Source organism: Neophocaena asiaeorientalis, unplaced genomic scaffold (genome assembly GCF_003031525.2).
Source record: "Neophocaena asiaeorientalis asiaeorientalis breed wild unplaced genomic scaffold, Neophocaena_asiaeorientalis_V1.1 scaffold77, whole genome shotgun sequence".
Classification (NCBI taxonomy): Eukaryota; Metazoa; Chordata; class Mammalia; order Artiodactyla; family Phocoenidae; genus Neophocaena; species Neophocaena asiaeorientalis.
This window is the reverse complement of record NW_020174645.1, coordinates 749,453-776,415: the sequence shown is the minus strand read 5'-3', so window position 1 is coordinate 776,415 and position 26,963 is coordinate 749,453. Positions and strand designations below refer to the sequence as shown.

The following is a 26,963-nucleotide window of genomic DNA, read 5'->3' as shown; positions in this document are numbered from 1 at the left end:
AATGACTGGGAGAGCCAGAGCGAGAGCAAGAGGAAGGGCTCGCGGTCAGGAGGCGGTGCAGTGCGTGGGCGCCGCTGCCGTGAGTGCTTTCCCCTGTCCACTGCCGAGGCGTCTTAGAACACAGTGTTCTTAATCCTTCCTCAGCTTGCACTGGCAAAAAGGAGGTTAAGAACCGTGTCCTGTGAAGGGATAAGGGCTGAACCAGGAAGCTGACGTTCTGTGTCCTGTGGATATTGGAAGCTGGTGCTTGCCTTCAGTTGGCGGCCCTTCTTGAAGAAATTTCTTTCTGAGGATAAAATATTTGATTACTGATTTAGATCGGTTTTGGTTAAATGCCCTGGACTTGTTTGAGTCGTTATTGCCTCTGATACCTGTGACCTTTTGACGTGAAAAGAATGCTCTTCTTCGTTTGCATATAACCGCAGAGTCAGCAGCCTGGTTACATTCAGCCTAGACTGCAGCCGCCACCAGACGAGGGGGAGTTAGGTGCCCGCGGACGACAGAGAGGAACAGTAGGAGCGACAGCCAAGCCACAAGGTGAAGGGAGAGTGAAGGGGCTGCGTGCGTGCGTGTGCGTGTGTGTGTGTGCGGGCGTGCGTGCGTGTGTGTGCGCGCGCGCGCGCGCACTGGCAGCGTTAGATGTGCATGGCGACCAAAGCTCTGTACAAGGAGAAAGGACCCCCAGCAGTCCTTGAAAGTGTAGCCGCATCTCCCGCAAACCGTGCAGCCTGCCCTTGAGTGCAGGACCACAGGATTGCTTTCCTCCCTGGAAATGAACTCCAGCCTACCGGAGCGCCACACTTGCTGTTCCAAAGCAAATTCTAAACTGATTATAATTGGCTCATTATGCATTAATCATTTTAGAACATTCTCTTGGCATCTTTAGTGACTTCAAAGCTGTACCAACTTTTACATTTGTAACTTTGACTTAGAAAACGTATTTTCACATGTGTTGTTTCGGTTCATCCTGTTTCTCAGTTGCAAAAGCTGAGGTCAGAGTTGTGGCAGCCAGTAGAGTCAGACGCCCGTTCTGGTTCCAGAGCGTGTGCTCGTTCACTGCACTGCTGCGGAAACTAATTAATTGGACGCTTGCTGTAAGATTCTTCTACAGTTATTAAGTTTGCTTTTGGTATAGGAAAAGCAGACCCATGTATACATAGGGAGAATTAATATCGTCACATTGGCTTTTAAACCCTGGATTCACTCCCATAATAAGTTTCCTGTATATCGTTACAGCAGTGTTAGCTATAGTCGTCATGTTGTGTATTTTATCTCTAGTACTTATTTATCTTATGACTGCAGGTTTGTACTTTCAGACACTTTCCCCCAATTCTCCCTTCCCTACCCTCTGCCTCTGGTAACAAGTCTGGTCTCTGTTTCTGTGAGTTTGGTTTGGGGTTGTTTTTTGTTTGTTTGTTTTAGGTCCCACATGTAAGCAAGATCACACAGTGTTTGTCTTTCTCTGTCTGACTGATTTCACCTAGGATAATGCCCTCAGGGCCCATCCACGTTGTCACAAGTGGTCGGGTTTCCTGTTTTTATTATTTCCTGAATAATAATCCATTATATATATGCACCACAAACTCTTTTACCCATTCATCCATCAATGGACAACTGAAGTTGTTTCCATGTCCTGGCTATTGTCAGTAATGCTGCTACCAACATGGGGGTGCAGATATCTTTTTGAGTGAGTATTTTCATTTCCTTTGGATATATTTCCAGAAGTGGGATTGCTGGATCATATGGTGGTCCTATTTTTAATTTTTTAAGGAGCCTCCATACTGTTTTCCATAGTGGCTGCACCAATTTAAAATGCCACCAGCAGTGCACAGGGATTCTCTTTTCTCCTCATCCACGCCAGCCTTTGTTATGTTGTCCTTTTGATGGTGGCCATTCCGACAGGCGTGAGGTGACAGCTCATTGTGGGTTTAATTTGCATTTCCCTAATGACTAGTGCTGTTGAGCATCTTTTCCTGTGCCTGTTAGTCTTTCACGTGTCGTCTTTGGAGAAATGTCTGTTCAGGTCTTTTGCCTGTTTTTTAAATTGGCTTATTTGGTGTTTTGCTATTGAGTTGTATGAGTTCTTCATATATTTTGGATATTAACCCCTTATCATATGTAAAGTTTGCAAATATTTTTCCCATTCTGCAGGTTGTATTTTCACTTGTTGACGATTTCTTTTGCCGTCCAGAAGTTTTTTATAGTCCCACCTGTTTATCAACTATTCTGTTGTTTGTGCTTTAGGTGTCATGTCTTAAAAAAAAAAAAAAAATCATTACCAAGATCCCGTGTCAAGGAGCTTTTCGTTTTGTTTGTTTTGTTCCAGGAGTTTAATGGTTTCAGGTCTTACATTTAAGTCTTTAATGTATTTCAAGTTAATTTTTGTAAGTGGTGTAAGATAGGGGTCCAGTTTCATTCTTTTACATGTGAATATCCAATTATCCTAGCACCCTTTATTGAAGAGGCTGTCATTTTTTTTTAACATCTTTATTGGAGTATAATTGCTTTACAGTGTTGTGTTAGTTTCTGCTCTGCAACAAAGTGAATCAGCTATACGTATACATATATCCCCATATCCCCATATCCCCTTCCCCTTGCGTCTCCCTCCCTCACACCAGTCAGAATGGTCATCATCAAAAAATCTACAAACAGTAAATGCTGGAGAGGGTGTGGAGAAAAGGGAACCCTCTTGCACTGTTGATGGGAATGTAAATTGATATAGACACTATGGAGAACAGTATGGAGGTTCCTTAAAAAACTAAAAATAGAACTACCATATGACCCAGCAATCCCACTCCTGGGCACATACCCCGAGAAAACCATAATTCAAAGAGACTGTCTTTTTTTCCATTGAATATTATTGGTTCCTTTGTCAGATATGAGTTGACCACGTATTCCTGGGCTCTTGATTCTGTTCCATTGGTCTATGTGTCTGCTTTTGTGCCGGTATCATACTGTTTTGATTACTGTACCTTTATAGTATAGCTTGAAATCAGGAAATGTGATGCCTCTTGCTTTGTTCTTCACAGTTCTTTTGAAACTTAGAATATTTGACATGTTCAGCTGTGTTCAACAGAGCAAAATTTCATTGAATTAAAACTCTGGGCAAAAAGATGCGCTGAAGCTGTTTTTTAAAAAACATATCCTTATTATTGTAGCATTAAAATGCAAATAAAATTTCTGGAAACACTTAAATCTAAACATTCTTTGTATTGATCTTCACTAATACTTTTTTAACAGTTCTCATGAATTTAAATTTAATTCTGTGAAACTTAGTTCCCTACCTATGAAAAGGTATATATTGCATCTTTATAGATGAGGGCCACTGTGAAGATCAAGAGATACTCAGGGTCACAAATATAAGGCCTGACTTTACCGCCTTTCACTGGTCTTGTAAGTATCATATCTGAGAAGTGCTTCTCACAGTAAATGTTCAATATCTACTATGTTTTAGAAATTAAAATGCCGACCTTAACAGATTTATCGTTAATGAGCCCTTGTTTAAGACCTCGATTTTTCACTGTGTGAAGGGGGATAGGGTTCCATTGCAGGACTCTTAAATGGAACAGCAGCATGATCGATGGGATTCGTGTTTTTAATAAAGCGCTCTGGCAGCTGCCTGGAAGGGGAATTAGCAAGGTTTCCAGTTGTATCCATTTTGAAATGTGCCATCTTTCTAGATTGACAGTTAATCAAGTTTTGGCTAAAATGTTAATAATAGCGGTGCTATATGTAGAGAGGGGAGCAAACGTCATCATTGTTTATATTCAGAAACTTGCAATCAGGTTTTCACATCCAGGACTGATACTTTTTTAAGAGAAACTCAATACCTGACCTTTGTTAATGTAATTAATCCATGGATACCTTAAGCTGAAAGACTTTGGGATAAAAAGTTCACTAAGGGAGACAAATATAAACAGTTGCATATTAAAAGACTTTTAAAATAGAGCCCCTGAAAGTCATGAGGCACAAGAACCAACATATTTAGCAGGACCTTTAAAGCGCCTTATAAACGAAGTTCTCATTTAAAACTTACTACATCCTGTAAAATTTATTATAATCAATTTTTCAGGTGAAGAAATTGAAGCTCACGTTAAAATAACATATGTTTTGTTGAAGCTGTGTTACTTCTCCTCCAGAAGCTGGCAGTTCTGGGCTAGTTCTGGCATTTGTGGTCAGAAGAGAACTGGGCTCTCATCTCTTTGTTCTCTCCACCCAAGTCCATGACCTCCGTCATTAAGACTTATGTTTTGTTCAGAATGTCTGCTTGAGCTCCCTCCTGCCATCACATCCAGATTCCAGGCAAGATTGGCAGCTAGGGGCCTGGACAACAGAAAAGCCAGCTGTTGACACCCCTATGGTGCTTTCCCAGACATTTCATCCAGTAATTTCTGCATAAGTCTCTTAGGCCCTCCTTACCTGCAAGGAAGGTGGAAATTCTAGTCTTTTAGCTGTATTACTCCCCACATAAACTTTTAAAATAAGAATGAAAGATTGGTTATTGGGTAGTCAGTAGTCTCTGCTACACAAGATAACATGCCTATTAACTAAAAGCTAGAACTTAACACTTGACTACAAAGCCCATGTTCATTCTTTGGCCCACATCATACTATTGATATGAGATACTTCATAATATATTTCATGCATATTAAAGGACTTAATAATTTAGGATATTTTAGCCACAGCTTTTACAAGTAAGCATGAACTGATGGTTAACCTATCCCAGTAGATGTGTATCATGGCCACGGGATATACACAGGCCCATCCCATCTGCTCTGCTGGTCCGTAAGGGAAATTAGTGAGGAAATTACATTTTAGACTTAACGTTTTCTAATTCAGGTTGCACATTTAAATCATATGAACTACCAATTCCTACAGCTATAATTACATCATAAAAATTGTGAAAAATACTGACATTAAGGCCCACGGGTGGTTATCAGACCTAGAGACAGAAAAATAATTACCCAGTCAATACACATGTGCTCCTGAGTTCTTGAATCACTCCGGTTGTCTTGATCTTGTAAAGGTATACATGTCTTGTGAAGGAGCTGAGTTTGCCTAGGGCAGTGACAAGAAGGGCTTCACAGAAGAGGTTATGGCTGAGAAGTTGTTCTCTCCTTTGGCTGGCAGCTACCTGAAGCATTCTGATGGGATTGTTATACTCTATCTTTAGCACCTCAGGAGCCTTTGGGTTTCAGGTAGTAGAGTACTTTGGGAATCGTCATTCTTTATTTCATGCTGCATGTTACTTAGATGTATAATTTTCTTCTTTTTTTCCTTTTTTATTTTTTCTTTTAAGAGCTCCAGATATCTGCTGGATTTCACGAGTTATCATTAGCAGACAGAGGAGGTCGTCGTAGAGACTTTCATGATCTTGGTGTGAATACAAGACAGAACCTAGATCATGTTAAAGAATCAAAAACAGGTAGGTTAATTATTAAGAGTACAGTTTTCAAGTACAGAGGACGGTGAATTGAAGCACTTTAATTTCGGTATTTATCTGTACGATGCATTCCTAGGGTGAAGGAGCCCATTGGTCAAGGATTTTGCATGGATGGCTTTTCCATTTTCCTCTCTCCCTTTTGGTTTTGAAATAGGTTATAGATGTCAGTAGCTACACTGAAATGTTGTCTTACTACATAGATCACTTTTTTCTTTTAAAGCTTTTTGCTGTACAGAGATTTCATTGGTTCGGTTGTAAATTACTCAGTCTAGGGAGGATTTATTTCCAAATGGATGCTTTTAGTAATTTACCTAAGTGGAATAGTCTCCAGCGTCAGATGTCTGAGGACTTTTGTGTTGTCTGCTGCTTTTAACCCCTTGCTTACAGAACTGTGTCTGCCTTGTCCCGGCAGTGAAGATTTCAAGGAGGAATAAACTTGATATTTCATTAATTGAATGTGACTTACTTTTACAGGTTCTTCAGGTACTATAGTAAGGCTGAGCACTAACCATTTTCGATTGACATCCCGTCCCCAATGGGCCTTATATCAGTATCACGTTGACTATAACCCGTTGATGGAAGCCAGAAGACTCCGCTCAGCTCTCCTTTTTCAACATGAAGATTTAATTGGAAGGTGTCATGCTTTTGATGGAACGATATTATTTTTACCTAAAAGACTACAGCACAAGGTTATTTCAGTTGTCGGGTTGGGGAGAGGGAGATGGGGAGTTCTACCTCAAAGCTAAACTGCCACAGTCTGGGGTAGCTTTAGAGAAACCCCAGTGGTCTCCTGTCTCTTAGGACTTGTAATACACCCATGGGTGTATTTGGCATTATTATACCATTCTCAGATCCACCTGCGTGACTTAACGATTACAATCAAGTAATAAGAAGGCACTTAATCACTCTTTTCTCATGCCCATTCTGTTACTCTTTTCTCATAGTCATTCTTTTTTTTTTTTTAATCTAAAACTTTTCCATACTTTTCACTGTTGCCTTATTCAATAGGCTTATGTGATTGGCCCTATTTTAACAAAATTAAAAGTTTGGTTTTCCACCACTCTGGCTTCAGGTTACCGAAGTTTTTAGTCAGACCCGAAATGGAGAGCATGTGAGGATAACTGTCACCTTGACAAATGAGCTCCCGCCCACATCACCAACTTGTTTGCAGTTCTATAATATTATTTTCAGGAGGTATGTTGGCATTTTTTAACATTGTATTAAGAAATCTTAAACATAATCAGAAGTTGAAAGACATGTACAATAAGTACCTGTATACTTAGTACCTAGATTTTACAATGGTTGGCTAGGATCATTGGGTTACCCTGAGTTTTAATCGTTTTTAGGTGCGGTGTCCTGGTATAAGTCTCATTTATTTGCTTTAAGCGAGCGTCATGTCTTTCACTTCCCTATTTGTGTTGAGATTAGATCTTTCAGATCCCATTTGAGCTTATGTTAAGAGCACACGTTCTCTCAGCACTTTAACTTTATATTCCTTCTGTCCCACAGGGGGCGCCAGTTCAGAAAGCAGGACAGGGTTTAGGTCCCTTCCGATTTACTTCTTCCATCGTAGGACACGTATAGTGCGTGCTCCGTGATTGGCTTTCAGTGTGGGTGCTGTGTTTTCCAAGCCCAAAGTTGTTGGACACAAGTTCTGTGAAGGCCCCCGCCCCTGCCGTCCCCCTGCTGAGTGGGAAGCAATCTGGAAGAGCCTGAGCTTGGCGTGAGCATAGTGAGACATAATTCTTGGATTTGTAATTTACCTAAGTTGGTCATGAGATAACTTGTCACTGACTCATTTTGGTGGATACTTGTTTGAATAAATGTAATGGAAGATTTATTTTTCTGTAAATGATGGGTTGGCAAACTTTTTTTTTTGCAAAGGACCAGATAGTAAACATGTTAGGTTTTGCAGGCCATGTGGTCTGTGTCTCAACTGTTCAACTCTGCTGTTGAATCACAGAAACAGTCATTGGACATATATGATCGTGGCTGTGTTCCAATAAAGCTTTACTGATGGACACTGAAATTTGAATTTCACATAATTCATGCATCGTTAATCTTTTGATTTTTTTTCCAGACCTTTAAAAAAATGTACAAAGAAAAAATAGTTCCTAGGCCATACAGCAGGTAGGCTGGATGTGGCCCCCCTATGAGCCATAGTTTGCCAACTCCTGCTCTAAACAACATGCCATTGTGATTGTAGTATTAGAGATACTTATCAATATTCATTTCTCTATTCTGACCTTTCAAATTCTAGGCTTTTAAAGATGATGAATTTGCAGCAGATTGGACGGAATTATTATAACCCAAGTGACCCGATTGATATTCCAAATCATAGGTTTGTATGAAGTGGAAAGTTTCTGTTCCTTAGGTTTAATCACAGACTTTGATAGTGATGCTCTGTTTTGAAATGATCAGATTTACTCTGGCCGCTAGTGGTACCCATCACATTAAGTGAACGTTTAACCTGGCTTAAATAATAAAGGAGACATCCCAGAATTTTTGGATTTAAAAAAATCATGTGATATTTATTTGTCATGGGGGAAAAGCATAAAGACTTATCCAACACAAAGTTTGTATTTGCTCTTAGGTAACAAAATTCATCAGCTGGTGACGATTGCTTCAAAAGTTACCGCAGTGTATCAGGATTGCAGCTCAAGTGGTTTAGGTTTATTATAATAAATGTAGATGCTTTCAATTAGATTTTTCAAGTCTTAGATCAATATAAGTAATAAAATTTAATAAAGTTAGTATATTAAATTTAAAATGGAACTTATAAAGTTATTATATTATTATAAACGTTCATTGTTGAAGATCTTAAAAAGATCAGTCTTTATCTGGAACCCTGTAAAACCTGAAGCTAAGTAAATGTACTCAAAGACTTGTACTATTGACCCAGTTAATAAATGTAAAAACCATAACTTGATATATACAAAACATGTTTGGATATTCATAGAGGTTACTTCATGGCATTCATTGTCTTTGACAGGTTGGTGATTTGGCCTGGCTTCACTACTTCTATTCTTCAGTATGAAAATAACATCATGCTTTGCACTGATGTCAGTCATAAAGTCCTTCGAAGTGAAACTGTTTTAGATTTCATGTTCAACTTGTTTCATCAAACTGAAGAACATAAATTTCAAGAACAAGTTTCTAAAGAGCTGATAGGTTTAATTGTTCTCACCAAGTAAGGCTTCTAATAATGCAAAATAATTTTACAAGTCAGAAGATATTGAGACTTTCTAGTCCTATAATGTTAGATGGAGAGAAAGTAGGGTTTAAAGTTGAGAGGTGGGAATAGCACAAAAACAGGGAAGGGATATTTATAACCTTTTTCTCAAGAGCAAAAGTTTTGGGGGAATATACTCATCTTAAAAGGAAAAATAGCCAATGATTTCTATTCTTTTTAGTTTTAACTTTATTTTCTAATAGTTTAGTTAACTTCCCCATCTAGTGTATAGCATGGTCTTTAAGAAATTATTTTCCCTTTATCTTTCCATAATATTGTATATTACCAAATGAGTTGAAATTTTATTTTTTAGAGAGTACATAGTGTCTAGCCCCTCTTTTTAATAACATTTCTACATATTTTAATCAAATACCAATAAAATCTCAACTCCATAGGTATAACAATAAAACATACAGAATAGACGATATTGACTGGGACCAGAATCCAAAGAGCACCTTCAGGAAAGCCGACGGCTCTGAAGTCAGCTTCTTAGAGTACTACAGGAAGGTAAGGTGCTACTGTGGACTCTTATCTTCGTACTGGGAAGGGCTGAGACCTTAGGGGAAATCTGAAGCGTCTTCAGTAGAATTTTCTGACGGGTGTGCATGTGGAACGCGTTGCTTTTGAAGCTGTCTATAAATGTGTTTGTTAAGGCGGTCACGGCATAATTGGCTCATTAGCAAATGAGCTGTGCCCGGTCCTGGTTCCTTTTCTGCAGTAGAATACAAGGTTACATTTGAACTTCAGCACGTGGAGGACCAGTAGGAAAACAGTGCAAGTTAACAGTTTAGCATATACTGTCTCTTACTCTGTAGCCAGCACTTTTTTTAAACTTCATCTGGCGGCGTGGGCTAGAGATCTTTGAACCCTTAGCGTCCATTGTGATAAATCTGCAGATGGGTTAACTCTTACTTTTGTTTTACATGCTGACAGAGTGAGACATACTTGTCTCATGTGGGCTAGATCAGGTTATTGGGTGGCCCCCAGCCCCAGTTTTATAAAGATGATTCTAGCTGTTGGCACAGTGATCACTAAACTGACAAAGACACGAGAGACAAATAGCAAGAAAGAGCAGCCACTGACTAGAAGAGAATAAAATGTTCCTCCAGGAAGGCATCAGAACATTGCTGTGGTGTTCAGAGAGAAGCAGATCTGCCCCTATATCCTTAGAAGGTCTCGTTCCATTTGATGTGCTCTGTTAAAAGTGCAGAAAAAGTATTTAAAGAAAACACATTAATTAAAATCTTAAAACCTGTCTTTGAAGGGCTAAAATTTATTTCATTTTTTCCTACTTTCTCTAGATTATTTCCTTTTTCTAAAAAGTGGAGTAAATGAACTATTATGTGTTTATATTTTGTGTCAAAAGTACACATCCGACTAGTGACCTTTGAAATGTCTTTTTCCTGAATATCTACTGTTGCCTGATCTTCAGCTGCTCTCCTGTGAGTGAGAAGATCAGATACCACTCTGGAGGAAAAGGATTCTCTGAGAAGTCCCATTAAGAACTGGTCTTATTCTGGGCAAAATGAAAACAGGCCAAGGGTCATTTCAGCTTGATTTCCCTACTGCTGTTTTCAGCCTCTGAAAACTCCTTGAGGAATCCAACCGTGTTTAACCTAGATTCTTCTGGGTGTCAGAGGTTTCTATGAGAAATGAGTTTTGGCATTTTTCTGTAGTTCATTTTAATAATCATGATCAGAGATGGGAATAATTGGTATATACCAGCAGCAGATATAAAGAGGGCACAGTCGAAAGTTTGATTTAAACCTGAAGCGAGGTCAGGGAAGATTCTCCCCTCCTCTGACCAGTATTGACTCTTACATGCCTGCGTATTCTCCCTTAAGGAACCTTCTGAATGCTGGCATACTTAAAGGTTCTGCGTCAGGTCCCCAGTTACTGTATACTTATACTCTCCAGGTGATCTCCAGTCTATGCGAAGACTTCACATATGATGTGTTAACAATTCTCAGGTTTCTATCTCTAGCCCTAGGCATGCCTAAACCTACTGGTTCTGAATATTTGGATGTCTCAGAGATGCCTTACCTGTGACCAACACTGAACATGTGACATCCCCCTAACCTGGCCCTGTGTGGCGCTCTTCATCAGAGCAGGGAACACCACTTCCACCAAGTCAGGGACTTTATAGTTTATATACGCCCCAGCGCCTAAGTAGGCACTCAGGTATTTGCATGAACAGGTGAATGATGGATAATTCAAACCTCAGATCACCAGGCTTTGTGTAACTTACCTTGTATAACTAATTGTCAGATCGTATCACCCTACCTTGCTTATCTGAAGTACCTTCGTTTTCCTCCTTTTCTAAGTGACTGCCACCTCCTGTCTAGGCCCCATTTCTCTCTGTCACTCAACTGGCCTTGTAGTTTTCATTTCTTATACTTCTGATCCATTTCAAAACTCATACAAATCTGATGTTACACTTTCTACCCAAAGTAATTAAGTGGCTTCCTGTTGCTCCTGTATCTTGTTATGAAGCACATTTTTCCCTTATCCGGTGAAACCCTGATGATGTAGCCGCTATGTGTCCTCGTCTCGTCACCTGCCCAGCCGCCTTACCCAGGCACGGGGCTCCCTCTGCCGGCCAGCGCTGGCTCTGCACGCTTGACTCTTAGGCTGACATCTCAGCTGAGGTTAACTTCCTCAGGGAAGATGTCTGTCACAACCAGGGGTAAAGGTGTCTAGTAGATCTAATTAATCCAAAGGGGTGGGCTTGAAATGTTTGAAAGAATCAAGGTATTCTTAGAACTTCCTAGCAGAAATGGAGTTTGAGTAATAAGTGATGGCTTAGTTCTTGTATATTGAAGATAATGTCTAGGAAGCACTCAGTGGGAGAGAAGGGGCTTTGGAAGGGAAGACCATGGTCCATCCCTTTTAAAAAGAAAAGGTTTAACAGTAGTATTGAACAAATGAAAGTGCTAGTTTTTCATATGTAGGGGAAAATGTTAAAAAGAACTGGCGGGAAATCCCACAGCTCTGTAATTAAGACCTGCATTGAAAGCCCTTTGGTGAAGCAGAGAATAGGAACACTCCTGAAGTTACTACCACGTTTCTAGCTGTGTCTGTACCCGAGTGAATGACGGGTAAGCAGGGTGACTGTTACTAGACCCGTAATAAAGTAGTGTGATAAATAAGTAGTATAGATAAGTGGAGCAGAGGTCAGATATGCATGTTCTACTTGCAATTTTCTTGTCTGAAATGAAAGCATTTCTGTGGGTGGTTGGTAAAGAGTTGAATGTAGGACAAAGTCAGTGACAAGCTAGAATTCATGGTCTCTTAATTCATGATGACAGATGGCCAGGACCTTGACTGTACGATAGGAATAAGGAGCGGTCAGGTACCGTAGTCTCTTGAGAGACTGGGACTCATGAAACGGCCATGATGGTATTACTATCCTGTATGCTTAGTGGAGATGTGGTTGTTTTAAAGATAAAAAGTTAGAACTAAATTAACCAGGTTAGTAAAAGATGGTAGGGGAGGATACAAGAGATGATGGAAACAGGGTCTTTAAGACACAGGGCCAGGAGCTCTAGGGAAAATAACTTGTGAGAAGTCTGCGAGGTCTCGAATTGCAGAGCTGAACTGGAGGCCGGAGAGCCGGTCTCGCACGTTTGTTAGATACTAAGCGTCAACATTTTTGGTCTCTTTACGGGTTGTAAAAACTTACCCTAGATAGTGATTACATGTGGGGAATCTTAATACCGCTAAATGGAAGTTCAGCTTCAAAGGAGAAACTTTCCCTAATTAAAAATGTCCCGTCGTGTGCAAAGCCCCTCCTTCCACCATTTATTCTTATAGTGAGGTGACTTTCACAAGCTAGTCCTCACTATAATAAGAGGAGTTTTAGAGGAATTACGCTGTGGTGAAGACTCGGAGTTACACAGACTGCTGTTTCTAAACCAAGAGGTCAAACATGAAGTAAATAGAACTGTGACTGAAAGTCAAAACTTAGAGCCTTACTGTCCTTGACCATCTAAGTTTTTAGGAGAAAAGATGAGGTACTCAGCAGAGCATATAAATCACAACTGGGTTTAGTAGGATTAAAAAGACAATTTTTATACTTGGAAACTGATACTAGCCTTGCTGTTGGCATGAGTTCTTAATTAAAAAAAAGAACTTTTATCGTCCATTACAAAATGACATGTGACTAAAGGCATTTACTGTGAACAGTGATACTTTCTTCCCTTGAACAGCAATATAACCAAGAAATCACCGACTTGAAGCAACCAGTTTTGGTCAGTCAGCCGAAGAGAAGGAGAGGCCCCGGAGGCACGTCACCAGGCCCTGCGATGCTTATCCCTGAGCTCTGCTACCTCACAGGTACTGCTGACTTTTCTTTACTGGAATGAAACCACAAAGCTTATTTTCCCCGTCTGTTCTAGAAGTCACTAAACATTCCTTCACACCCTCCGTCCCCTCAAAAGCCCTTAAAGCTGCTTTGTCTCCTCAGAATTCTTTCACTCACCACCACCTGACACTCCAGGTACTTAGACACGATTCTTGTTTCTTTAACCGTATCCCTTTAAACATTTCGTTTAAAGGTCTAACTGATAAAATGCGCAATGATTTTAATGTGATGAAAGACTTGGCTGTTCACACGAGACTAACTCCAGAACAAAGGCAGCGTGAAGTGGGAAGACTGATTGATTACATTCATAAGTAAGTCCGCTCTGCTCCACTGGGGTACGGCTTCAGTTCTGTTCTTTATTTTACGTGGGGTTGGAGGAGTGACAGAAGGTAACTTTGTTTCGCTTTGTATTTGCAGTATTCAGGGTGGGTTCTTCATGTTTCTAAGTGGGGCTGCTGTTTGTCAGGGAATAATTAAACCTTGTAGCCTGTGGTATTTCTAATTCTTCTGTTAGAAAAAGAATAGACTAGAAAGCAAAATTGTTTGGGACAAGTCTATGTTTTTCTCTTTGTTATAACATTTTGTTTACTTTGAGGAGGAGATAGTTTGGGCATCAGGACTTTTAAATGAAAGGATATCATGAAGGGAAACATAGCTGGGAGGAGAGAAAAATAGATTGTACGTCTGGGTTTCCTAGCATTCTCGGCGGGGTTTTAGTCCTGAGAGCAATCTGTTGTAGGTTGCAGCGGGTCTCTATTTGCATGTGTGCGCTAGTTTTCGTTCTGTCTCTTTACACTTAGTGGCATATGTAAACATGTTAAATTCACAGAGATGATAACGTGCAGAGGGAGCTTCGAGACTGGGGTCTGAGCTTCGACTCCAACTTACTGACCTTCTCAGGAAGAATTCTGCAAGCAGAAAAGATCCATCAAGGTGGAAGAACAGTAAGGCAGTTCTTAAAGTTGTCCGTCCAATCAGATTTGAGTTAGACTCCCAGTAGAGCGAGCAGGGGTGCATACCCTAGTTCCATGCCAGGCCAGCCCTCTCCTCCCCGAGCACCTCCACTGTCCACTGATGTGAGCACAGAGGGGGCGAAGCCTGCAGCTTGGTCCTCAGGCCGTCCGTGAGACTTAGCTGAAAGGTGGCTTCATTTTTTAAAATGAGCTAAGTTACTTAAATTAAGGGACAGTAGAAGTCTAAGTATCTGAATGGGTTGGTATTTCGTCTGCCACTAAAGTGATCTTTTTACAGGGAAAGCTCCCAATTTATTTGGCTTCATTTTTGCGTGGACCGCTTGTTCGTTAGGGATCTGTATTAAATATTGTGATGTCTTTTATATTCTGTCTTCAGAAAAGGAAAGCAAGTATTCAAAAGTATGTTTTGGTGTAACTGAAGCACTACGAGTGCCCAGGTTGTGAACAGCTGTGCTCTTCTGTCTTCTAAGTGTTCTATGGATCACAGCCTAATCATGTAGCTTAATACTTCAATTGCAATTGTTCTTATTACCCTTTGTAGTTAATATATATTCCTGTATAAGGGGTGTTGCGGAGGTGAGTAGGACATGTAAAAAGCACTGGGTTTTTTCCTCTATGGTAAATATTTCTAGGGTCACTGTGCTTTGAGTCTGTTCGCTTTCTGCCTTGCCGTCAGGTGTTTTCACAGCTTGCTTTCGGTATCTGACACCTCAGTCATAAAGTTGCTTAACTTATAAGGCCTCATTTTTTAATATCTTTGTCATGAGGGAAATAACACTTATCCCTGTAAGAGTTTAGAAAGGTTAAGAAGACCGCAGCCTGAGACACCTAGAGTAGTTGGTGCAGGCAGGTGGGCACTTCAGTGGCAGCTGTTAATATGAATGTATTTTAAACAGAATTGACATAACCCTTTGGATACATTTTTGTATCTTTTTTCCCCTCACTAAGGGCATTTCGTCTGTCACTGCAGTTCAAATTTAAGAGTAGTGCTCTGAGGTTTAGAATATGCCACGGTAGAATTATTGAAGACTTTCTGGCTTTATCACCGAGAACTTACAGTGGAATTTACAGTGTCTCTGAACTTTCTTCTAGTTTGATTACAGTCCACAGTTTGCAGATTGGTCAAAGGAAACAAGAGGTGCACCATTAATTAGTGTTAAGCCACTAGATAACTGGCTATTGATCTATACTCGAAGAAATTATGAAGCAGCCAATGCGTTGATACAAAATCTATTTAAAGTTACACCAGCCATGGGCATACAAATGAAAAAAGCAGTAATGTAAGTCTATCAAGTCATTTCTACTCTGAAAATTGATTAGCAGTCATTTGGAGGGTGTGGGAACTCAAACTGTTAATAAAACTGTCAAAAACGTGAGATGACCTTAAAGGTCTGATACAGTTCCCTGTAAGGTGGATGCAGAAATGTATCTGAGTCACTAAGGGCGGAGGGAGGGTGGGCCGGACTGTCGCTCAGACCGTGCTGCTGCGGGCTGGAAGCAGCCTTTCGACTGCATGGCTGCGCCTGGTGTCTTATTTCACGTTTTATACAGAAGTGTTTTGTGTGTTATAATCTGTAGGAACCTTTTACCACACAGTACAGTTTTTGTTCCTTTCTCTGAACGTTGGATCACGTATTTCCATTCTAGGATTGAAGTGGATGATAGAACTGAAGCCTATTTAAGAGTCTTACAGCAGAAGGTCACATCAGATACCCAGATAGTAAGTAGCTACTTGATGTGGAGGCAGTTGACCTGGAATCAGTCGTCGTAAATCTCAGAACTTGAGTCCATTGTTGTAAATGTGATAATTAGGTTCCCAAACCGGTCACGAAACCCGTGCTTGACCTAAGACAGCTGAGTTAATGCGGCTCTACTTGTGTACCTAGGAGCTTGTTGTGCGCTGGGAACAGTGAGCGGGGGTGGAGAACAGCAAAGCCACCTTGAATTCACCGGGACTCAGACGCTTCAGTTATTCTAGAAAATCTGGGGGGAGAAAAGGCACAAGAGTGAAAAACAGTACCTAGCTGTTCCGCACACACAGTATAGTTAGGGTGTCTGTGGTTACACTTACGTGTCATGAATGAGGTGGCAAAGACGAATTTAATGATAAACAGCATATCTGTGTTGCTTTAAACCCAAGAAATGAATTGGCTTCTTCTAATGGATTCCTCTTAGTCCTTTATCTCATACTTAAACGCCACAGGCAAATTACTATCAGGTTGTCTGGAATAATAGAGACACCGAGGGTAGGAAAATGATTTTATTGGGGGCCATGGAAAGAAAGATAAGAATCTGAGAATATAAATTGGAGAAGACGGCCATGAGTTAAAAAGAGCTGGATTCAGCTCCAAAACTTAAACTTGAATCCTCAGAATCTGGGCAGGTGTGGGTGGCTTGGTTGGTCGGTCGGTTGGTTTTCCAGCTGTTTTGCGATGTACTTGACATGTAACATCGTGTGAGTTTTAAGTGTACAGTGTGATGACCTGATACGTGTACGTATTGTGAAATGACGACCACACAGGGTTAGTTAACACCTCCATCACCTCACATAATTACAGTTCTTTTTGTGTATGTGGTGATAACAGTCAAGACCCACTTTCTTAGCAGCCTTCAAGTATATAATATGGTACTGTTAACTGTGATCACCATGCTGTACAGTAGATCCTCAGAACTTAGCTTTTCGCTGGAAGTTTGTGCCCTTTGACTAACATCTTCCCATTTGGGGCAGGGGTCTGCTTAGATCAGGTGCTTCAGCTTCCCCAGCAGCGCCCATGGACTTCCTAGGAAATTTCATAGTTTGGTCATATTCTCAAGCCAGAGCTTTAGAAGTTTAAAAGCCGTGATTCTAGGTGGGTCACGAGTGAGAAAATTGTGAGCATTTTAGAAAATCTTCTATTTGTCCACCTATAGGCTATCACTAACTTGTTTTGCCCTATTCCCTACCTCTGAAGTATTCCAAGCTGGCAATAGAGCATTTTTAACTAAGTTCTCAAGTTTTGAATTATTTGCTTAACGTGCTTTCTTTATTAGTATCTATTACCTAGTTGAATGTCATGGGCATTAGCTAAAAGTTAATGTCATACTTGCTAGCTACATGGCAGAGATGAATAGTAAAGTCAGTGATTTTGTGGGTTTGGTTTCCTGTCTTCTTCCTTGAACTTAATTATCAGTTTCCTAATTCTCTGTGATGAGGGCGTTTTGTTCATTTTTAGGTTGTTTGTCTGCTGTCAAGCAGTCGGAAGGACAAATACGATGCTATTAAAAAATACTTATGTACAGATTGCCCTACTCCAAGTCAGTGCGTGGTGGCCCGGACCTTAGGCAGGCAACAGACTGTCATGGCCATCGCTACGAAGATCGCCCTGCAGATGAACTGCAAGATGGGAGGAGAGCTTTGGAGCGTCGATATGCCTGTAAGTTTGATTTAATTGGTGGATAAAAGTTTTCATTGTTATTTAAGAAAAAATGGATTTTTAAAATACCGCTGGTATTCTGTTGTATCTAACATTACGATGTTTTTGTTGAAGCTAAAGCTAGCCATGATAGTTGGCATTGATTGTTACCATGACACCACAGCTGGACGGAGGTCAATTGCAGGCTTTGTAGCAAGCATCAATGAAGGGATGACCCGGTGAGTGGGCTTTGGTAGCCGCAGATTAACTGCTAGACATACGCAACACAGCCCACGAGTCCAGGGGCCAGTGTCTGGGGAGGACAGGGGTCGTGTTAATTCTTCACCTTGATTTCTCCTACGTTAGATCCAGTAAAAGAGAAAAGTTAGAAAAGGAAACCAGTTATTAGCTACCCTACCATTTTTAATGTCCTTCACTGGCCCTTAACCTGATGTAGCGGTCAGATTGCGTTTCAGGTTATTTTATTATTTGCATTTGCGGGGAGGATGCATCTCTTTAAATGTGACTGTCTCTAAAAACTTCTTTAATAATTTTATTGACCACTGAATGTAATTTCAAGTTGTCATGTTAACTTTATTTTGGAAAACCCACTTGAGTTTACCCAGTCACCTGTATTTCAACATAGTGAAATTATTTTTCAGTGCTTTTCTTAGAACTAATAGAATTGCCAAGAATAGGAAGAATGAAAATTGAAGCATTGATGTGTTAGCGTTACTAATGGGCATATTTCAAGGTGTTTTATCTTTTAGAAAAGTATCTTTTATCAAGAGTATGGTAGTAAGAGTGTGCTTCTGTGTGTGTTTTTTTTAATCTTTTTTTTTTTATACTCCACATTTGTTTATTTATTTATTTTTGGCTGTGTTGGGTCTTCGTTTCTGTGCGAGGACTTTCTCTAGTTGTGGCAAGCGGGGGCCACTCTTCATCGCGGTGTGCGGGCCTCTCACTATAGCGGCCTCTCTTGCTGCGGAGCACAGGCTCCAGACGCGCAGGCTCAGTAGTTGTGGCGCACGGGCCCAGTTGCTCCGCGGCATGTGGGATATTCCCAGACCAGGGCTCGAACCCGTGTCCCCTGCAGTAGCAGGCAGACTCTCAACCACTGCGCCACCAGGGAAGCCTGTTCTGTGTGTTTTGAGGTGTAAACCTAGGAGGCATCTCTGGCTTAAATTTTATTTTCTTCTCAGTGATGGAATTATGGGACTGATTTATAATGAAAGAAAGCTTTATGAAGATTTCCTGTATCTTGTAACCCTTCTGCTTAAGATTTCAAAAAGGAAGTTAAAGAACATGAATGGCTAAGGGTAACATAGATATAGCATGATTCAAAAGTGAAGAACTTCTAGACAGTTGCATTCTCACCACGGCCATGTTTTTTCTCTGAATAGCTGGTTCTCTCGCTGTGTATTTCAAGATAGAGGGCAAGAGCTAGTAGATGGGCTCAAAGTCTGCTTGCAAGGTGAGTCTCCTGTTGTGGTTTCCGTCTGCCCTGTGACTTAGAGTCTTCAAGAGATTGTCTTAAAGCTATGTTTCTGATAAAATCCTGTGCCCAGAATTTGGTAGAAGCACATTTTTGTTCTGTGTTAATGTACTTAACACTTGTCTGGCTTTCTTTCAGCTGCTCTGAGGGCTTGGAATAGCTGCAATGAATACATGCCTAGTCGAATTATCGTGTATCGGGATGGCGTAGGAGACGGTCAGCTTAAAACATTGGTGAACTATGAAGTACCACAGTTTCTGGATTGCCTAAGATCTGTTGGTAGAGGTTACAAGTAAGCATGCCAAATGTAATCATTTTCTCTTTATAAAATTACACTTTTGTATCTTTGAAAATAATGTCACAGGGTGAACCGGTGAGAATCTAACCTTGCAGGTGCGGTCAGGCCTGAGGTAATGGAAGAGGTTTGGGTTGGGGGGGTGTCTTGTGGAGAATTTTTCGTGGAGGAGGGGCAGGCTGGAAATGTAGAGCGGGAGCTCCTTCACGGAATGACGCATGGAGATGCCTTTACCGATCGTCTGCTGCCGCCTTTTCTCTGCTAGAGCCTTGAAGTACGAGGGTCTGACTATACCAGTACAGCCGTAGGCATCCACAGAACTGGTTGTTGGAATATGTATTCCAGATAGTCTGAACTTCTGTTTCTGCCTCATTGTACCGTGAATACTTGTTTGATTTCTGTGTGAACTCAGCTGGACTGGCGCTTGGTGGGTAAGATGCTGGGCGTGTGTTCGGTGTCACAGGGGAGATGGTTCCGCTTCGTCCTGTTAGGCGGCCTGCAGAACCCAGGGCAGCTAGTGCTCCTCGCAGCTGAGCTCGGCCCGCGTCCTCCTCTGAAAGCGGTTCTGGGCTTCGCTTCCTCTGCTCTCCTGCAGAGGCCATTGCTCCTGCTGTTTGGCAGTAAACTGCATACCATCTCAGGACAGCTGTTTTAACAAGTTACGTTGTTTACTTTTGCTGTTTTCTTTATCAGATTGTAAGGAAGTCCAGACCAGGGACTGTTTAGTAAGAGCTGAGCGCGTAATGTATTAAAGATTTGTGGATTTGATTTTTAAGGATACTTAGAAAATCCAGGAGGCCTGTTTATATGTGCTTGCACGTGCATATTTAAACACTGATTATCTTTGCCAGACTTTTTCAGCCGGTATTTGTTATCATTATAAAAAATGAGGGATTTTGAAGGTCATTTGACTGTGCTTGGGCTCGCTGTGATTTATAGGCCACGGGATGAGCATCGAGAGCTTATTTCTAGCTAAATTGTAGAGCGCTTCCAAGCCTTCTTCAGCCAAATTCTGAAAGACCCCTTCTAGGTGTTGACTCTACACATCTCCTAAAGCGAGATCACGATGCCCGTAAGTTCTCAGAGCATGTCGGGGGCGTTTTTTTATCTCTTGTGAAGTAATTGTGTTTCAGATTAAAATGCTAATGGGCATTTTTTAATACTTTGTAAATGAAGGTTAATGTTCTTTCCTGTCCTCTTAAAATCCCTAGTGCTTGTATTTTCTCATTAAAATAATGGTATTTATTTTCTTTTGGTTTTTGAAGTTTTGTAAGCCTTAACTTGTGTTTTTTCCCTTAGATTTTCTGTCCTTCTGGGGAGGGGTGATGTGGTGGAAGGGAGTAGAGGAAGGGCTCAGATGCTTTCTTAGGTTCTTTTTTAGTTGTTTACTACTTTAGCACTCAGAATTTTCTAGTCTTAGCTGCTTTTCTCTCATATCTAGAGAAAAAGAAAATTTCAAGGAGTGAAGAGTAGAGGTAATAGTGCCAGTTCATCTTATTTCCTTAGGCTGAATATTTGGGATACTGGGAACATAACACTGTTGTCCCTGCTGGGGCCTGCATCTCTGGTTCTTTTGAGTCTTTTGAGCCCTTTGGGTTGGGTCCCAGAAGGACTGGCAGCAATAGTTCTCAAAGAGGAGACTCTAGCCCTGTAAGTGAATATCTGTGAACAGGGTCCTCCTCTACAAGGGGGTGGAACTGGGCCTGAGGAGGCTGGTGGGATTTCCTGCTCAGCTTCCCTTTAGCGAATAGGAACACACGTTGCAGGGAAGGAGGGTTTAAATCGATCGCTTGGACTAGTGTATGACAGACCGTTGCACGAAGTAGGTTTCACGTCGTGAATCGTGCCGTTGTTTGGCGGCTGCAGGGATCAGCGGTCAGGAGCCGTATATATTAAATCAGAGTCGGGTTAATCCCAGCTTTGCCTTCGCCTGTGAAACAGGGGCGGCAGCTTAACCAAGGTTGATGAAAGGAATAAGTCAGGGTGTTTAATGTACTTCACACAGTGCCCAGTAAGCACTCAGTAAATAGTAGGTGATGCATCTAGAAACAAGTTGGGAGTTGTCTGTAAAGTAAAACAATGCCCAGGAATTACTCCTCACTTTGAAGAAATGCAGAGTTTGGACTGTAATGTTTGTAGTTATCTTTTTGCTTTTTATCCTTTCTGTTTTGTCCTATTTGTTTTTTAATTGAAATGTTGATGTTAACTTTTTATAAAGATGCGTCATGGATTAGTTGATTTAGAATGTTTGGTATAAGAACAAATCAAAGAGTCACTTTAGTATACTTGTGACTTGTCTTTATGTCACCACATTTGCTAAATCATTTCTTGTGATGTCAGAGGACTAAAATCCACTCTGTCTTTTTTTTTTTTTTTGGCTTTTGGCTGTGTTGGGTCTTTGTTGCTGCGTGCAGGCTTTCTCTAGTTGCGGTGAGCGGGGGCTACTCTTCGCTGCGGTGCGCGGGCTTCTCATTGCAGTGGCTTCTCTTGTTGCGGAGCATGGGATCCAGGCACGCGGGCTTCAGTAGTTGTGGCTCGCGGGCTCTAGAGCGCAGGCTCAGTAGTTGTGGCGCACGGGCTTAGTTGCTCCACGGCATGTGGGACCTTCCCGGACCAGGGCTCGAACCCGTGTCCCCTGCATTGGCAGGCGGATTCTCAACCACTGCGCCACCAGGGAAGCCCCACTTTGTCTTTTGATTCCTGAGACTGTGGCTCTGTTATATCCAGATCTGCTGTAGCTGGGCAGTGAGAGGTCTATTGTACATGGGTAGACAGTGATATTCCTAAAAAGTTCTTCCATTTACTTAAGTAGAATCACCTTCCTGCCCCTCGTATATTTGGTTACTTCTACCGTGAAGGAGCACATTAAGTTTATGATTGAACAGAAGTTCCCATTTGGGGATCTTTCAGACCATCAGTCTAGACAGTGTGTTGTGAACTACCTACCCAAGTCAAACATTACCAGCAAGGTCCATACTGCATGTGAAGCCTCTGCTTCCCAGGGTTTAGAGTAAAGTATATTTATGCTCTTAAGGAACTAATGTTCTAGCTGGAAAAAGAGCACAGGAAGCTTGAGGTATTGAAAATCATAATAATCAAGGTTTATTACATGCCAGCACCGATCTGAGTGCTTAACGTGCTCTAATTCATTTATTCCCAAATGGATGTGTGTATACAGTGTGACTGTGTCAGACAGTGAATTTGAAATGAACCTTTAAGAGATGGATAGAAACGGTATTCAGGCTGAATGCATACTGGCAGTTACAGGGCTGCCCTCAGGAGAGTCAAAAGGCATGTAGAGGCAGTGGATCGAACGTGACACAGAGCCGAAAGCTCCCTAGGCCAGAGGAGTTCAGTCTTGACATGGGAAATTACCTGCAGAATGGGGCTGGGGAGGGAGGGGGGAAACGGCAGTATTCTGGTACTGCTGTGTGGCGGGCTGAGGAGTGGCTGAGCCGGGAGAGACAAGAGATCCCCGAGATGTTGTCAGCCAGTCATTTTGAAAGGCAGGAAATTAGACTTTGAGACTGCTCAAATTAGCTTACCTGTCAAAGATTTGAGAGTTAATATCTTACTTTCTACATAGAAGAAAATGCCCACTGAAAAGGCTTTCAAACTGTTACTCTAAAAACGTGCTGGGTTTAACATTTTCGTGAGACAGGTATGTCATATGCTTGGTTTAATGGTTAAACGTCCACATGACCTTGAGTCACAGGGCCCAAATATGCCATTTTATTTTCTACTCACAGTATTTTCCTGGCCCTAACTCCACGCCCTTACAAGTTGTGGAATCTTCCTTCACAACTGGGATAGCTAGTATGCCCCAAGAGGGATGTGCGTTTCCTTTTAAATGGAGTGTATGAATGTATGAATGCTTCAGTGCCCTGAAAATATGACTGACTAAATGCAGTTACATTCATCACCGTCTTAAGCCCAAGACTAACGGTCATTGTGGTGAAGAAACGAGTGAACGCCAGATTTTTTGCTCAGTCTGGAGGAAGACTTCAAAATCCACTTCCTGGAACAGTTATTGATGTAGAGGTTACCAGACCAGAATGGTAAGTTCTGTATTAGATGAAGATGGGTTTCTGTTTTGTTTTTTAGCATAGCCTCTGTACTTTATCACCTTTAACACATTTACTTGATAGTTCTTATACTTTATTTCTTATAAATACTAAAGTCTTCCATTAGTTTGATCAAATAATGCCCATGATTTACTAACTTAGTCTCTGAACTGGTGAACAGAGGTTTCTGTGCCATCTCTCTCTGGGGGAAGCGGGTTACTGTCTGTGGTATTAGTTATACATCCTGAGTTGAGGAACAGCTGCTCTAGATTGCTTTTGCTTTTTTACGTATGTAACCTCATCCGTAGATTGTTATTTCCCAATCAAAATTTTTAGATCTGTAATGCACTTAGTTACCCACAGGTCAGAAAGTGTCATCTGAAACACAGCTGCAGGTAGAAAAGTGGCTTTTGAGCAAACGCTTTTTATGTAACCGGGAGCTGCACTCTGCCGTAAGAAAGCCAGCTAGAACCTTCAGGGGCACACGGTAATGATCTTAGCACACGAGGGTTCAGCTGTAAACTCACGAAATTTGCTTCCTCGAAAACCCCTTTGTGGGGAATGGAGGACAAGGCAGCAAGTCACGTTCACGAAGGCGAGTCACTGGTCAGCCCCCATGAACGCCCTCTTCATGAGAGTGAACAGCTGTGGTGCTTCTGTCTTCGTATATACATTTTTGGAGCTCTTTTTAAAAGGGGCAACTTTCATCAGGGCAGAGTGTCAGCCTAGGGGCAAAGTTTAAATGTGGAATGCTTCTCCTGTATGAACCTTAGGTAAATGAGGCATTACGGTACTAAATCTATGTAGACAAATGATAATACAGATTTTAGTTCTGTTTAGTCCTGTTATCTGACAATGTGTAGAAATTTCTATCTCAAGATGCATTATCTTGGACTGTGTCTTTCTCTCAGGCAGGTGTTAGTTATCAGAAGGATTCTAACCTGTTGGGGAAAATCGCTGAAGGAGGAAGACAGAATGGCTAAGATAGTAACTAAGATATTACAATTTCATTTCCTGTAGGATCTCTTTAATGATTCAGAGTGACCTCATGGTACTTCTAGCATTACTACTACTCTGATAACCAAAGCTCAGGTGTAACATTGACCTCAAGACATAATTTTTTTTTTAACAATTTGGGTAAAATCCAAGTTGAACTATAAAGTATGAAAAAATTTGATTACTTTTTACTAGATTTTTTTTTTTTTTTTTTTTGCGGTACGCGGGCCTCTCACTGTCGTGGCCTCTCCCGTTGTGGAGCACAGGCTCCGGATGCGCAGGCTCAGCGGCCATGGCTCACGGGCCCAGCCGCTCCGCGGCACATGGGATCCTCCCGGACCGGGGCACAAACCCGTGTCCCCTGCATCGGCAGGCGGACTCTCAACCACTGTGCCACCAGGGAAGCCCTAGATATTCTTTAAAACTTAACAGCTGCCGTTACTACTCAAATACTTGGAGAAGCCCACTTTGAACGATAATAACGTGCTTAAACTGGGAACAGAGGTTTTGATTCTAGCTCTTTTGTGATTTCTCTGTTCTTTTGGGCAAGTCATTTAACATTTCTGAAACCCTCATTTTGCTAAATAACAGTAATCTGTTGTAGATCAATTCTGATTTTAAAATTTGTCTAGTTTCGATGGACATAATAAATTACAGTTAATTTCTTAATATCTGTATCAGGTCAGATTACAATATCTCTGGATTGATGTTTAATTGGTACCAAAAAAATAAAAACCCTGGTGTTCCTTTACGTTTGCACTGCTTGGTTCTTGATTCTAGAGCCTGTTGCTGTGCAGTCATCTCCCTCAGATGTGGAGTGGAAAAGTGACCCGGTACAGTGGCACCGTCATAATTAGCCGTGCCAAATGTCTGTCGGGGCCCCGAGGCATCAGTGATAGACACTTAAAAATATCAATAATAGTACTATCTTACACCTCTTCCACACACAGGCATTCCAGAATGGTTCATGAGTAACAAGTTCTGAATTCAAGGAAGCACATTATGTTTTGAGAGGATTAGGTCACATTTTAGTATACCGGATCTTTTCACTGTAAGAAACTTGAATCATCTTAATTTTAGCTTTCAGAAAGATGCGCCTTACACCCATGTGTTTCTTTCTTTTGTAATTTCCAGGTATGACTTCTTTATCGTGAGCCAGGCAGTGAGAAGCGGCAGTGTTGCTCCCACACATTACAACGTCATCTATGACAGCAGTGGCCTGAAGCCAGACCACATACAGAGGTTAACTTACAAGCTATGTCATATCTATTATAACTGGCCAGTAAGTATTTTTTTAATCAATGTTTATTCACGTCAATGAGATTCACTTTTCAAAATGGAATTGCTATGTTGTCTAAGGCTTTTACAGTTTAAGACCGAGGTTTCAGTTTAGAGAGCTAGATTCAGAGTAACAGAACCTTTTCTTTTCCCGCTGAAGGGCATCATCCGTGTTCCTGCCCCTTGCCAGTATGCCCACAAACTGGCTTTCCTCGTTGGCCAGAGCGTTCACAGAGAGCCCAGCCTGTCACTGTCAAATCACCTTTACTACCTCTAACCTACAGGAAGAAGACAAGATGTAGCGGTTTGTTTTCTTCGTGAAATTACAACTTTGGGATTTTTTGAAGCTTTTATTTTTTAACTGTTATCTTTCCAGGTGAAACTTGGGAAGGAAATTAGGAGATCTAGAGTCTTATTTCTAACAGTGCTATTAACTGACTTATTTTTATTTTATAGGTAAAAATTAGGATTTTATATTTTATCTTGTTTGATGCTCATAAATAGGTTGTGAGGACTTTTTGTTTTGAAAAAAAATGTGGATAAGGTGCTTTGTATTATAAACAGACTCTTAAAGTATTGGAAAAGTTGGGATTTACTTGAAAGTGCTTTCAGGAGTGAGCAAGTCCTACTTGTAAGGCTATATTAACCTTCTTTTTGAAATATTTATTTTGAATTTAAAGGAGAGAAAAGGCATAAAGTGGAGGCTCAGTTCAGTCGTACGGGCGGGTTTTATTTGAGCGTCTGATGATCTCATTTTAAAGAAGAAGCTGCCATTAAATAACCTATACAAGGTATAGGAAAAGTGTGAGACTGTGGAGAAATAGGCTTATTTTTATTTCATTTTTGGGGTTAGGTGTTATGGGGGTTAAGAAAGAAGATAGTTGAGGGCTCCCCCGGTGGCGCAGTGGTTGAGAGTCCGCCTGCCGATGCAGGGGACACGGGTTCGTGCCCCGGTCCGGGAAGATCCCACATGCCGCGGAGCGGCTGGGCTCGTGAGCCATGGCCGCTGAGCCTGCGCGTCCGGAGCCTGTGCTCCGCAACGGGAGGGGCCACAACAGTGAGAGGCCCGCGTACCGCAAAAAAAAAAAAAAAAAAGAAGGTAGTTGAAAGTTTTAAATTTCTGTCCAAAGATACATTTTAAGACTCCTTAATAAAAGAGGCCAGTAGTCTATATAAACATTACTTTTTTCTTTGCAACTGGGACATCACTCCATTTGTTATAAAATAAAATTGCAGTGATTGTCATCTTATTTGAATGTAACAGTGTAGTTTTTGTTTTTACTGAAAGCATATGCATTTTCTTTCCATTTATTATATTTTTTAAAACTGCTGGAGAGTACACTCAACGGACACAATTCGTTTATAAAAGCTAAATTTGTGTTACTTATGAACTTCAGAGTAAAACTGTCAGGAAATGCTGCAACCTCAAAA

General features: G+C 41.2%; 1 protein-coding gene across 1 annotated transcript; it reads left to right on the top strand.

Moving 5' to 3' along the window:
* On the top strand, positions 1 to 26,431 carry PIWIL1 (piwi like RNA-mediated gene silencing 1). Its single transcript, XM_024758641.1, has 20 exons — positions 1 to 79; positions 426 to 537; positions 5,300 to 5,425; positions 5,918 to 6,132; positions 6,516 to 6,637; positions 7,704 to 7,784; positions 8,436 to 8,633; positions 9,071 to 9,182; positions 12,884 to 13,010; positions 13,232 to 13,349; positions 13,868 to 13,982; positions 15,105 to 15,292; positions 15,660 to 15,732; positions 17,225 to 17,425; positions 17,540 to 17,643; positions 18,808 to 18,878; positions 19,038 to 19,191; positions 23,127 to 23,252; positions 25,389 to 25,536; positions 25,693 to 26,431. Exons 1-20 carry the CDS (start codon positions 2 to 4, stop codon positions 25,807 to 25,809), a joined length of 2,586 nt encoding a protein of 861 aa, XP_024614409.1. The 5' UTR covers position 1; the 3' UTR covers positions 25,810 to 26,431.
* Positions 26,432 to 26,963: the final 532 nt, after the last annotated feature.